Source organism: Calonectris borealis, chromosome 13, assembly GCF_964195595.1.
Source record: "Calonectris borealis chromosome 13, bCalBor7.hap1.2, whole genome shotgun sequence".
Lineage (NCBI taxonomy): Eukaryota > Metazoa > Chordata > Aves > Procellariiformes > Procellariidae > Calonectris > Calonectris borealis.
In genome coordinates this window covers 192,460-204,845 of record NC_134324.1, presented here as the reverse complement: position 1 = coordinate 204,845, position 12,386 = coordinate 192,460, and the positions used below count along the sequence as shown (strand labels likewise).

General features: G+C 43.7%; 1 protein-coding gene across 1 annotated transcript in view; it reads right to left on the bottom strand.

Moving 5' to 3' along the window:
• MSN (moesin) overlaps positions 1–12,386 on the bottom strand; it is a 47,420-nt gene that overhangs the window by 18,093 nt on the left and 16,941 nt on the right. Inside the window, exon 2 of the mRNA XM_075161859.1 lies at positions 1,341–1,424. Within this exon, the coding sequence (XP_075017960.1) occupies positions 1,341–1,424 (84 nt within the window). The remainder of the gene's footprint in view (positions 1–1,340; positions 1,425–12,386) is intronic.

The window sequence follows — 12,386 nt, the reverse complement described above, 5'->3', positions numbered from 1 at the left end:
CTTGGGGGTATGTCACCTCAGCTTCATTGGCATATGCTCCCATGTACTAACTGTGGTACAGTCCCATGTTGCACACATGGATTCTGGACAGAATCCAGCTCTCACTTCTATCAATCAAAAACTGTCAGATTTGAGACCACACAGGGCTAAAATACGTAGGAGCTACTATGTAGTAATATACAGACAGCTAAGAACTACACTGCAACTCAGAACTTCCCTGAAAACCTTTCTGCTTTTCCCATTATGAAAGGATGCTCTTTTAGTAAAGCCTAGGATCTCACTATTCCCTCCATTTCAGGGCTGGGCTGCAAAGAGCAATATAATATCTAGTGTTGAATCGTTCAGCTGAGTATAAGAGAAAGTAGTAGTTTGTGGTTAAACATCTAAAAAAAATTTTAAATTAGGTTTGGTGGCTCCAGATGAAATAGCTGACTTCTATGGGTGGGTCAGCCCTTAAGTTTCTCTCTTCATTAAGATCAGGACTACATAGAGCTGGCCCCAGAATGCTTAGCACTACTGACCCACACCCACATCTGACATATCTGGTCTGACAGTTCCTTCATCTTGTCATTAATCCAAGATTCATTTTACTTCTCTTTAAGCTATGAACTTTGTCCAGGTTTTCCTCCAAGTAGCAAATCCACAGCCTTCAGGATTACAGCAGAGAAACATAGTGGAGCCTGTCAAAGTTTTAACTGCTGCAATTAATAATGTCTGTCTTCAGCTGCTCCAACTTTGGGCTGCACATGCCTCCCTGCTTCTGTTTGGACCAAAGTAGGAGGAAATTTGCCCAGCCAGTGAATGCAGAGGAAGGCTGAAGCACCCAGATGAAAACAGCTCAATACAGTACAGTATATAATTTCTTTTAAAATTTCCCTCAGGGCCTGATGGGACTATGGAATATCACTTCACCTGCACTTAAGGGCTGCAGCAACATCTGAAACCCAGCGAAGCCTCTCCTGTTTTAGAGACCAACTACTCTTTGAAATCAATTACACAATGCTTGCAAGTAAGCCAACCAAAGATAGTTTACTAGCTCCCTCATAAGACTTATCTTATGAATTATGACTGCAGACATCTACTGCTTTCCAATTATTATTATGAGCTATAGCACCAATTCAGTTCATTAGAGGCAAGAATAGCTCCTAACACAATCATGGAGATAAAAAATGCAGTAGTTTTGAAAAAAATGTATAATTTCTTACTATGCTGAGTTCTCTTGAAGTTATTATACACACCGTCACTTAATCTTTGAAGTCCTTTAGAAATGGTTTGCTGTTGCCTTAACAGAATCACAACATCTGTATCAACTTCAGATCTTCTGCAGCTCTATCATTTACCTGATCAAAGAGTTGCTTCCCTGTAGTGTTGGGCTGGATGGCAAACTCCAGCTCAGCATCCATGGTGGTAACACGCACACTGATCTGGAAGACAGAAAATGCATCATTAGAACACATGCTCTAAGTGACACCACCCAATACTGAAAACCAACATCTGCCTACAGCCAGGGACCAGCTCCCAAGCCTCCAGGAACTTCACTGCCAGCGCTTACCGTCATCTGCCCTGACAGTACGGTGTTCCCAGCTTCCCTATAGAACGTAACTTCCTGTTTCGCAGCGTAAGAGTTGATCCTCTCTGTTCCTACTAATATTCCCATCTACACACTGACACGTGTGAGAGCCATTTACAGCTTATGAAGTTGAATTTCTGGTGTCTTTCACAAAGGCAGAGATGTTCCAAACCTCAGTACACACAACCAGGCATCCAACCCTTCCAGTCAAGGAAGTCGCTGGAAGCATTAACAATTCAACCCGTCTAGAAGACTAGTCAATGCTAACAATACTGTTCAAGCCGCCATGGGTATTTGGAGAAATAAGGCACATCCCCAATATGCTCCAAGGGCTGTGGGTATGAAGCAGACAGAACGCAAGGATGATCTCATGTGCTAAGGCAAAAAGGATGCATGCTGAATTAACATATGCACTACTATGTGCAGACACTTCACAAAGCAGCAGAAGTATCTCTACATAGTTGCCTCCTGCTTTCCAACTCTTTCAGAGAGGTGAAAGACCTCTAAACACTGCAGAAACAGTTTAGGTATAATTTAATATTGCAGTCAAGATTTTATGACATTATTAGCCTTAGACGTAAGAAGTAAGATCATGAATAGTCTTCCAGAAGAAACATTATATGACGCGCTCTATCTTGACAGGAAAGTCTCATCATCACATTCTCACATGTGAAATTAAAGTGGGAAGGGATTGCAGCAAGGGAGTTTGCAGTTTCATCCCACAGAAGCAGGAAGACATCTGTACATCTTTCACCAATAGTTCTCATGAAGCAAGTTAAACAGCAGAGGCATTTCATCTCAGAGATTAGTGTAAAACATAGCCAATTCCATTCACAACTCCTGATCATTACTGGAAAACATCATGTAGATTCTTAGGGGTAAATAGGAATACTCCTGCCTGAATGCAGATGCCTTAACTTTTGACCAGGCAAAGTAGGGCCTGCAAGTACACCAAGCTGTCTGAGAAATCATTTCTGTGTGCATACCTATCAACCAAAAAAGGTAAAGATATTTCACAATTTATGAACACAAGCTGCAGATATTTTAGATCAAACTGTTTTAATGTTTTTCCATCAAAGCAAGGGTTCAAAATTTGAAGTTGTACAGACGAGATATTCACAGCGCACCAAACCCCAGCATACAGGCCTTGCATTCACAGTTCTCTTTCTTGCCAACAGCCATTTACCCTGCATGAACAAATCCTAATTTATTTGCTCTTCAGTGCAATCAATCCCCTTAGCACACTCCACCAGCCTTCCAGGGGTGAGGAATGGGGGGGGGAATTATGCTGTGAACACTTGTAGTAAGAATAAGTCAAACTCACATTTAGACTATAAGCTAACCACATGACACTAGAGACCAAAAAAAGCTTCAGTAAGCAGAGAAATATTCAAGGAACCACCCAATATTGATGTGATCACAGCCATATCTGATCCCTGTATTTCTACCAAGTCTACGGACAGACTTCACATCTCATTTACTAAGAAAACAGCAGCAGACTGTAAGAGAGCTACAACTAGTTTTTTTTTCCATAAGCAAGAAGCGTTCTGCTAGTTAAGTCTAAGTCAAGTGCCGAAAGAGGCCACTACATCCAAATAAATTTTGAAGTTTCCCAAAAAGCCTAACTGAGCCTAGGCACATCACTATTTTGTACTTGATATCCCCTCATGATGAGCCTAAAGGTTTTCTTGTTTTAAGTTTAGCTAACAATTTAAGTATATTCTGGAAGAGGTTAAAAGTAGGCTTAGCACAGCAAAGCTGAAATCAAGAAGAGTTGCAGTTCTAATTGTTGCATGCATAAGGAATGCTGTTTAGACATTATTGGAGCAAAGATATCATGAACAAGCAGACCAGGAATAAGTTGTTTTTTAAACCCTCTGAACTTTCTCACACAATGAAAAGGAAAATTGAGGAAGAACCATCCCATAGAAGTAGCAAGGAAAATGCAAACAACCTAAACTCATAAGCAATCAAGCTTTGTTTAAAATTAGCAGCTTTCAATAGCATGCAGTTGCCTTAAGTTCTCTTGCTATACCTTCCCAAAATTATTCTCCTCAGATCCTAGATGTTGACAATTGGCTAACTTCACAGTACTTTGGTGAACCAGGAATCCAGTCACTTCCTAGCAGAGCTGAACACTCCCAAAACTAGCTTTGCTACTTATACTTGGAAGCAGTCTCTTCTACCAGAAAGTGCTGGCTTGTAAGCCTGACTTGCCCAGCACACCCACCACTGAGAGCCATTAAGCAACAGGTTGCTTTGTTTGTTTTAAAGTCTTTCCTTTTCACCTAAAACACTAATGTACCAGCTACCATGAAAGAAAAATAGTCTTTTTGCTCCACTGTTTATGGATAAAACACAGTAGCTACTCTTATCTGATACCGTCTGCATAGGTGATTGAACACTGAAGTATCTGAGCACAGAGGAAGCACCAGAAAACAGAACTGAAACATTTGTGGGAGCTCTTTGCAACCTGTGCCCGAATAGCTTTTAAGCTATTCAGAGCAAACCAGACCTTAAAATTTGAAATAAAGCTGCTTCAGTAAGTATCCTCATAATTCATGTAGAATACTTATTCATGTAGAATACTTATTTGTAAGACTCACATCTTCGTTAGCACAGTAAGATAAGGTCCCATGCTGGAACCAGCAAAATTCCTTCATTGTCACTCACTTAAATGCACTTAAGTTACCTGACCAGTTATCATCCTTCAATTAGTACATTCAGTAGGAAGAAATATACTTTTTTCCCTTAGTAGAAGCCCCCTGTGCTCAAGACGAGTAGCAACCTAAGGTTTAGGAGTAGCAAAGTCTTGAACAGGGTTTGCACTTGCAACTTCAGCCTATGCTATTTTAGAAGACAGCATGAGCTAAGATACCACAGGAAACAGGCTTGTGCTTCAGAGAACCACACCCCGGTAATGCCAGCTTCCCTGATCCGAGCACAGTTTTAACACGTTCGATAGCGTACTGCTGCTAACTGTCAGCAGACTCAGCTGGGGAAAGCATGTCCTGGGCTGCGCCGGTGACATTTTAACCACTAGTTTCATAGTAATGTAATACTTGGCCGAGAAGTTAGTTTGCTGTGAAATTGAGCTTTGTCAAGCCTCATTGGTGTGGAAACAACACACAGAATTTTTCCCCATACACTACCAAGCCAGGGTCTTTTTGAGCCAGTTGTTGTGAACTGGAAAAACAAAGTTAGGTTTCTACCACTTCAGGTGGTGGGAGGCACTGCACTCCATTCCCAGTCAGCAGATACGAGGCCCGACAATACTTCAGAGCAGATGCAGCTTTACCGAGTGTTTTGTTTCATTTCAAAAGCCTGCGTACTGGGACAGAAATACAAATTGGTTCTCCTAGCATGTAAAGAGGCTGAGAAACCAAGCACCAAGGGAGCTTCGTTCTGAAGGACACTCAGGGGCCACCTCACTATCGGCAAGGCAGTTTCACTCATCTTAATGTGCTCTGCCTGCAGCTCAAACTACAAGAAGAGACCTACAGACTGCTATAATCTCCACCTGACAAGTAAGTGCCAGGCACTGCACCTTTACCTTCCTCCTCCTCATTCATCTGAAGCCTTATTTTTAGAAAAACCACTTTGCTGAGGCATTCACAGCTGAGTACTGCCCAACACAGATGTTACACAAGGGTCACAGAAGTGCTATACCAGAAGAAAGCCAGCACGATCCAGTTCCATTATAATTTAGACTCGTTTGCCTTGTCCCTTGAGAATTACCCTGCCAAAGCACTTTTAAACCATTTATCTAGTTCACCATCAATGCTTATTCTAAGAAAAGCCTCAAGATTCATTAGCATTAAGCTTTTATACTTTGTATTTCTAAGCCATCTAATGAGGCTTTCCTAGGTTTGAGGGCTGACATAACCATCAGCATGCTTGCCATTTGGGTTGCAGACAGAATAAAATGCTCCTCAATAAGATAACCAACTTGGACTGCTAGATATACAAATCCAGCTCTGTCAGCGCGGACAGGCAAGGTGCACACTGCTGAGATGCAAGGAATAGGAGTAAATACAGTAAGAGAAAGACATCGCCCACCAGTGATCAATCACAAGGTCTACACTGGCAGCACTCATCCCCAAGTACACTACACGCCTTTTCCAAAATTTGTTGTTAGTAAACTTTTTTCTTAAACTTTCAACACTCAGGAGGTGTTTTTAGAGGACTTGCTGGATCTCATCATCAACAGATTTACCAAAAATACTATCCTAGTGCAGCAATTTATACTCAAGTTCTATTTAAAGCAACTCATGGAATTTTTTCATCCTAGCATTTATAATGCACTCACTGCTGCATCCAGGTGTCTGCAACCCTCTAAATTCTGCTTAGATCTTAAACCAGCAGAAGTTTTAGCCTAGTAGACGGCCTCTAAATAGCCTACTTGTGTCTTTCCATCATCATTTAATATAACATTTTGCATACAAACAGCTAGCAACATTATATGAAAAGTTTCCAGAGGAGGCTATCTTGCCTTTTCTTACAAAAACATTCAAGTACCACATTTCAACAGGCAAATTTACACTCAGCAAGCTAAAAAACACTCAAGAAAAAAGCCCATATTTAACCGATTCATTTCATAACAGCTACAGGAAAGAGCTAGAAACCTAGCAACTCTTCCTCTTCTCTATTTGAGGAGTCACCATTGTTCTACCAGTCTAAGCACAGCTAAAGATTGCCACTACTAGAGCATACGAAAGCACTTCCTGCTGCCAAGGACAGCGTTGTGGCGAGGGCGAGACCTCCCGCACAGACAGAACTTCTTGCATGGAAGGGACACTGTTCCAGCCCCCAGAGCAGCTGCAGCCAAAGAAAGCTCCTTTTGACAGGCAAAAGCTTTCACAAGCTACAGGACACCACCACCCTCCTCCCATGGTGTTTAGCAGACTACAGGCGACAGACTTAATAGACAGTGGTACCAGGCACCTATCTGCAACACCTTTTCAGGAATTTTAACATTGCCCGTATACCTCCAAGTCCCACTTTCTGCCCCACTGAGATTCCCAGTAAGTTTTACTAGCTGCAGTGATTATCAGTTATCTTCCAGGTCTTTGAGTAAGCCCTACTAATAACCTGCTATAACTACTTCCTAAGATGAAAATTTGTAGCTGCATATGGCAGGACAAACAGGAAAGACTGACACCACCGCACTCAGTAACGGATGTGTTACTTGTACTAGTGCCTCAGCGTGTTGAGCAGTGCAAGAGGGAGAACAGACAATTCTGTCTGTCATAAGTTGAGACAGGAACAGAGTACTAGGAAATTCATGTCAGAATAATAGGTAGAGTCAGCACAACAGAGTATCAACTTCTACAAAACCCTGACCCTGAGCTAAAGCTTCTTTCCTCCCTGGATTTCCTGAATGCGAGGAAGCTGTTATACCCTCCTCGTCTGTAGGCTTCAAGCTTCAGATATTCACGCCTCCTAGGTTCAAGCCACCAAGTGGACCATTTCTGGAGAAAATGGCATAGAGAAAAGTCATACTTTATTGCCCATTTGACTGTTAGGGAACAGAAGTAAGTTCAGTTAAAAAGAAATTCCAGGCCCTCTACGCTATAGGGCACCCAGCAGTTACTGCAGGTAAAGATACTAGACTGACACCATGCATCCGTTCCAACAGCTCTGACCAGAGAAGCACATCAAATCCAGCTGGAGTTGCATGACCTCTGAACTCAGGATCTCGTAAGGCACCCTAATAATCTAAAAGCCTTCCCAGTTTTGGCTTTCAGCAAGATTAGCAACAGTATAGTAAGTATAATGAGAATTGCTCCCCTGTCCCTTAAAACACACGAGTGTTTTCTGGAGGACAAATGCTCCCCAGGGCCGTACTTCCCTTCCCACCGCGCTGGCCAGCCAACACGTGCCCCGCCACGAGGACAGGCGTCACCCACTGACCTGCAGAGCGTACCAGGGCATCACGCTTTGCACGGCCTCGGAAGAGCGTCAGAGAGAATGCCCCCCACCTGCAGCACCAGCAATACTCACAGACATCTGGCTCCTTCCCCAGTGCCAGCACTCTGCCGAAACAGCCCTGGGTCCTCTGTGCCAGGGTGAGGCTGGGATCGGGTCATGTGAAAGCGCTTGCAATTTCTAAAGGGATTACACTTAATTAAACCAAGCCCACTTCCAGCAGTCTTAAAGGGCCTTTTCATACCCCTAAGCTCATCAGGGAACAGAACAGCAGCAGGCACGCCCTGGGCACCAGCCCTGGCCCTGCTGCCCCCAGAGAGAGCATTAACCCTCCCGACAGCTCCCTGGGGCTTCCCAGCCCCCTCCACCGCCCTCCTCCCCGCTCAGGCGGGGACACGGCACTCCGCGCTTGACTGGAGCCACAGGGGGGCCAATAAGGCCCAGGAAGGCTTCCCATTCCGCCCCACTATGACAATTTGAATAAAGTCACCGTAATACAGTGGAGGAGGAAGCTTGTCCACCTTTGATGCACTCCGTACCAGTGAGCCAGAAGTACCACTTATGTGCTATAGAGTACGTGTTATAACATCACCCTTACAGGCACTGGCTGTGTCTTGTTTTGGTACCCAACTACAGCCTGTAGCAGGAGCTCACCCTTTACAGAATCCCTAGTGATTTTAGTGCTCAGCCTGAAGACAAAGAGCTGACGTTACAGAAAAATTGAGCTTCTTTGCATATACATCTTTTAGTCATCTTAGGCTAAGACTAAAAACAGACACAAGCAAAGATCATTATCTGAAAACGTTCTACCAGATATCTAAGACACCCCCGTGATTGTTGTAAAAGGGGGGGGGGGGGGGAATTGCACTTTCCCCACCCATCCCTTGTTCTCTTTGCACATTTGACAGCACCCATTTTGCAAAGTAGTTGTCAGTTATTCAGTTGAGGCTATTTTTAATGTTATTTCCGACAAAGCCAGTCAGATATGGAGTTGACTGTACCTTTCAGCAATACACTAGTTATAAACACATCCCAACTATCTGCACCTGCTGTATGTTAAGACATAACACAGGACAGTCAGCTATAGATTGTGGATCAAGTTTCTGAAGGTACCGAGATGCCTAAGGATCTTGCAGCTTGCTGTTTTTCTTATGCGTTAAGTTCTTTATGCATCCAACCACCATTTAAAAGTAGGTCAATATTACAAGCTTCAGACTACTTTACACGAACAAGACACACGTGGCTGTCATTAAAGCACAAAAAATGCCAACTGTAAGTCAGACTCAGCAAGAAATGGCAGGTTTACATGAAGCTTACAGTAAAATTTCATCCACTGTTATGCTGAATTCCACAGCTCAGTGTCATCTACTGAGGGAAATTTCAGTTCGTACCTATAATAAAACTAAATTGAAAGCCACTCGCAGAGGGAGGACAGTCTTCTCTGTAAGCAGCCAGTGACAAAAGGAACAAGGGACTGGATACTCCAATCTCAATTAATGGGCTCAACCACTGTGAGTTCAGCTTGGCAGAGACATCAAGAACTGTAGTCTAGAAGCACAGAAAGAAGCTCCACTTATTAGCTTCAGTAACAAACATTTTTTTCTGGCCTGTTCCCTTATCCCCACCACCACGTCCCTTGCAGAAGGATGGAGGAGATCATACATCTAGTGTGCTATGAAACACACATCACTGGGCTCTAGACCAAAAACATGAGGAACTGGCAGCATCCTCCAGATTCCACTGCAAAGTGCATATTGCTGCTGACTGACCTAGAGATCACAAATGTGATCCGAGTCCTCAACCACTGGATTTATGTGCAGAGCCCTGTAGCCACATATGCAATTATACTGCTCTACCCTAAGTATACCACACATATTAATAAGTTCACTTAAAAAAAAAACCAACAACAAACTTCGTTTAAAATCAAGTGGCAGATAGGGCTGAGCAGCGCCCCATCAATAAAATCTCATACTTAGTTCAGCATTTGAACTAAAAATGATAAAAGAGCAGATCACTTGAACTGCAGCATGATTATCATTTACGAGCAAACTGGCTAAATGATAAACTGAAGAAAAGCTGGGAGAAGGCACCACCAGCTGACATCCCAGAAGGACCGGCAGTTCTGTTGGCTCTGGTGCCCTCTGAAGCCGTGGAGGTGTTGAGCTGTGCCCTGCTCCACTGCGGCGCAGGCTGGTCTGCAGGCAGGGAAGAGGCAGCTGCTGCAGCGCAACTTCACTGCACAGCCCCGTTCTCACATGAGCACCAGCAAGCCTGGTCAGGAAAGCAATCGGGCTAAATCTAACTAGATTTGTGCTCACGTGGTCTTATTCCTTCCCTGTGAAGAAGCACAGCAGCAAGCCAGCTTAGATTCAGAAACCGCTGTGTAGCCACATCTTAACGAAGTCGCATTAGAGCTGCGTGTCCCCCTCCACCTCCGCTGGTTGCTCTAGTCCCCAGCAAGGCGAGATGGCCTATGTGGGCAGCAAGCTGCAGCTCTCATGCAGCTTCAGGAGCCAAGCTGTTGAGGACAGCAAGATGAAAAAGCTGCCACAGGAAGCTAGCCACAGCAACATCAGGTAAGACTGAGAAAGTTGACGGCTTTGAAGAGTCTGCTTGCAGAAACTGAACTGAGAAAGGGCGGAGGAGGGAGCGCCTGAGCCGCAGGAAGCCAGGCATGCCCTGCGACACGACTGCGCGGCTGACACTCGCCTCGCTTCAGCAGAGACACCGCGGGGGTGTTGCCAGTGCAGAAAACGCTCTGCCCATAACTTCCAGCAAAACCCACCTTTATAGCACTGATTTACTAACACGGGGTGGGGGGTGAAGCTGGTTACAGCACATTGGCCATTAAAAAGCTACGCTGCAGGTTACCCACTCTTCTAGCACTTGGTGACCAACTTGGAAGTTTTTAGAAGTACCTCTGCCCCATGCAGAGCTTGGAAGAGCAGCAAATTTCTGCTTTATCTAACAAAGGGGTTTAAAATAAGCTGATCCTGTGTCCACTCCAACAGCATTTTCTATACAAGTGTTCTGACAGGGTTTATAGCAGGCATTGTATCCAGTGGTTCAAAGAGCCAATCCCTATTCTTGAAAAGGGTAAGGAGAGGAGATTGAGATGGCTCTAAAAATCTGGTACAAAATATAATGCTAAAGCAGTCAGTTTCAAAAAGTAAACCAAGTGATTTATCCTAATATAAACGCTGTCACGCTGTAGTGTCAGAGCCCCAAATATGTATCTGTTTGGCTGTTAACACAAGAGACTATTGAGATGAATTTGCACTGTTCATCTCCCAGTCATAAGGAAAATAAAATTCTTCCATACAGCCAGTGGTAAACAGGAATGTTCCCATAAAAAAAAAAAATCAGTTTCCTTGAAGACACTTGCTGCCATTGAAAAAGGTAATGCCTACAGAGCAGAGCAACACAGCAGTGTTTTGTTGCTTTTCTGGTTCTCAAGACCAAGTATGAGAAGCCACAACTATCTTCGTGTTGAAGTCCCCCTTTGCCACTGATCACTACCTGGTATGCAGAGGGGCCTGAGTACAGGGTAACCAAGTGGAGCCAGAGGGGATCCTCCTCGCAGGACATGTCCATCAGTCCAGAGATGAGTTACTCATCGCTAGTCAGGGGGTCTACTTCAGGCATCCTCAAATAAACTAGGACTTTTTTTTCCTCAAGCGGTGGAGAATCAGATTTATTACCCCCAAGGACAGTCTCTCTAAAAGTGACGTCTCCTTCAAACCACATTCACAGAGCTCACAAGAGGGCTTCAAAAAAGCCTATTCCTTATGTAAAGGGGCCCAACATTTGCAGTTGCCTTACTTTAGAGGCCCTCACTCACTAACCCACCCTGCCCCAACTTTTCAGTTTTCTCATAATCAATGTTTCAAAGGTCCAGAGCTGTCGTCTTCAATCAGTACTAGCGAGCACGCACTAGTAATGCAAGAATGCCATGCAAAGGCAGGGCTATGCCAATGCTTCTTAATAGGTTGGAGAACTCGGCATTTAGAAATGATGTGGAGGCATCATTTACCCAATTTAATTAGTGATCTGGTTTGGGCAGGCAACTTTTTCAGGAATAAAAATTCTACTTTATAAGGAGATTACTACGAAGTTATTCATTCAAAACAATAAAAAAACCCACAAGGAATTCCCCTACCCCCTACACAGCATGGCTTCCGAAATCATTAATGACATATTTCCAAGTTAAAGTTACTTGAATATAATTCCTTCCTTTTCAGCCAAGCAGATAGTAAGTAGTCACATCTTACAGTGGTGTTTCAACACCATGGCTGCTAGCAGCTTGCCACCCTGTCCAGAGGGCAAACAAGTTTCAGTTTGACAAAAGGAGATGGAAGATGAGAGTACTAAGCCAGTAAAAGCAGCTGTGGGTGGATCCCTACATTTACAGTCAAGTCCAGATCCTTGTATGCCACTTACTTACACAACTTACTCACAACCTTGTGCAATGGATCAATTCCTCTATTTTTGCCATTTCCTTTCTCATAAATAGATTCCTCATGCACCTCCCTTTGCTTTCCTGTAGCTGTTCCAAGCCATTAACATTGCCATTTGCTATTTCTTTTAGAGCTAGTTGAAGAGGCCCTTAGAATAACTATTTTTGTACCTGTTTGAGCTACTTAGAGGGAACATCCTTTACTAGTCAAAGCCCAGAAGGAGATTTAAAAAATCGTGGGGAAAAACCCTGACCACTTTTCCACAACATCTGGATCACACGGTAGAACTCGAAGCAAAATCTATCCATATGCAGTTGCCGTCATTCAACTTCTATACTCAGGGTAGCTTTAGGGTTTGTTTGGGGTTTTTTTTGTTTGTAAACACCCATTTGTTTTGTGCCTGTTAGAAGGTGCTGTTCTCTGGAGAAATA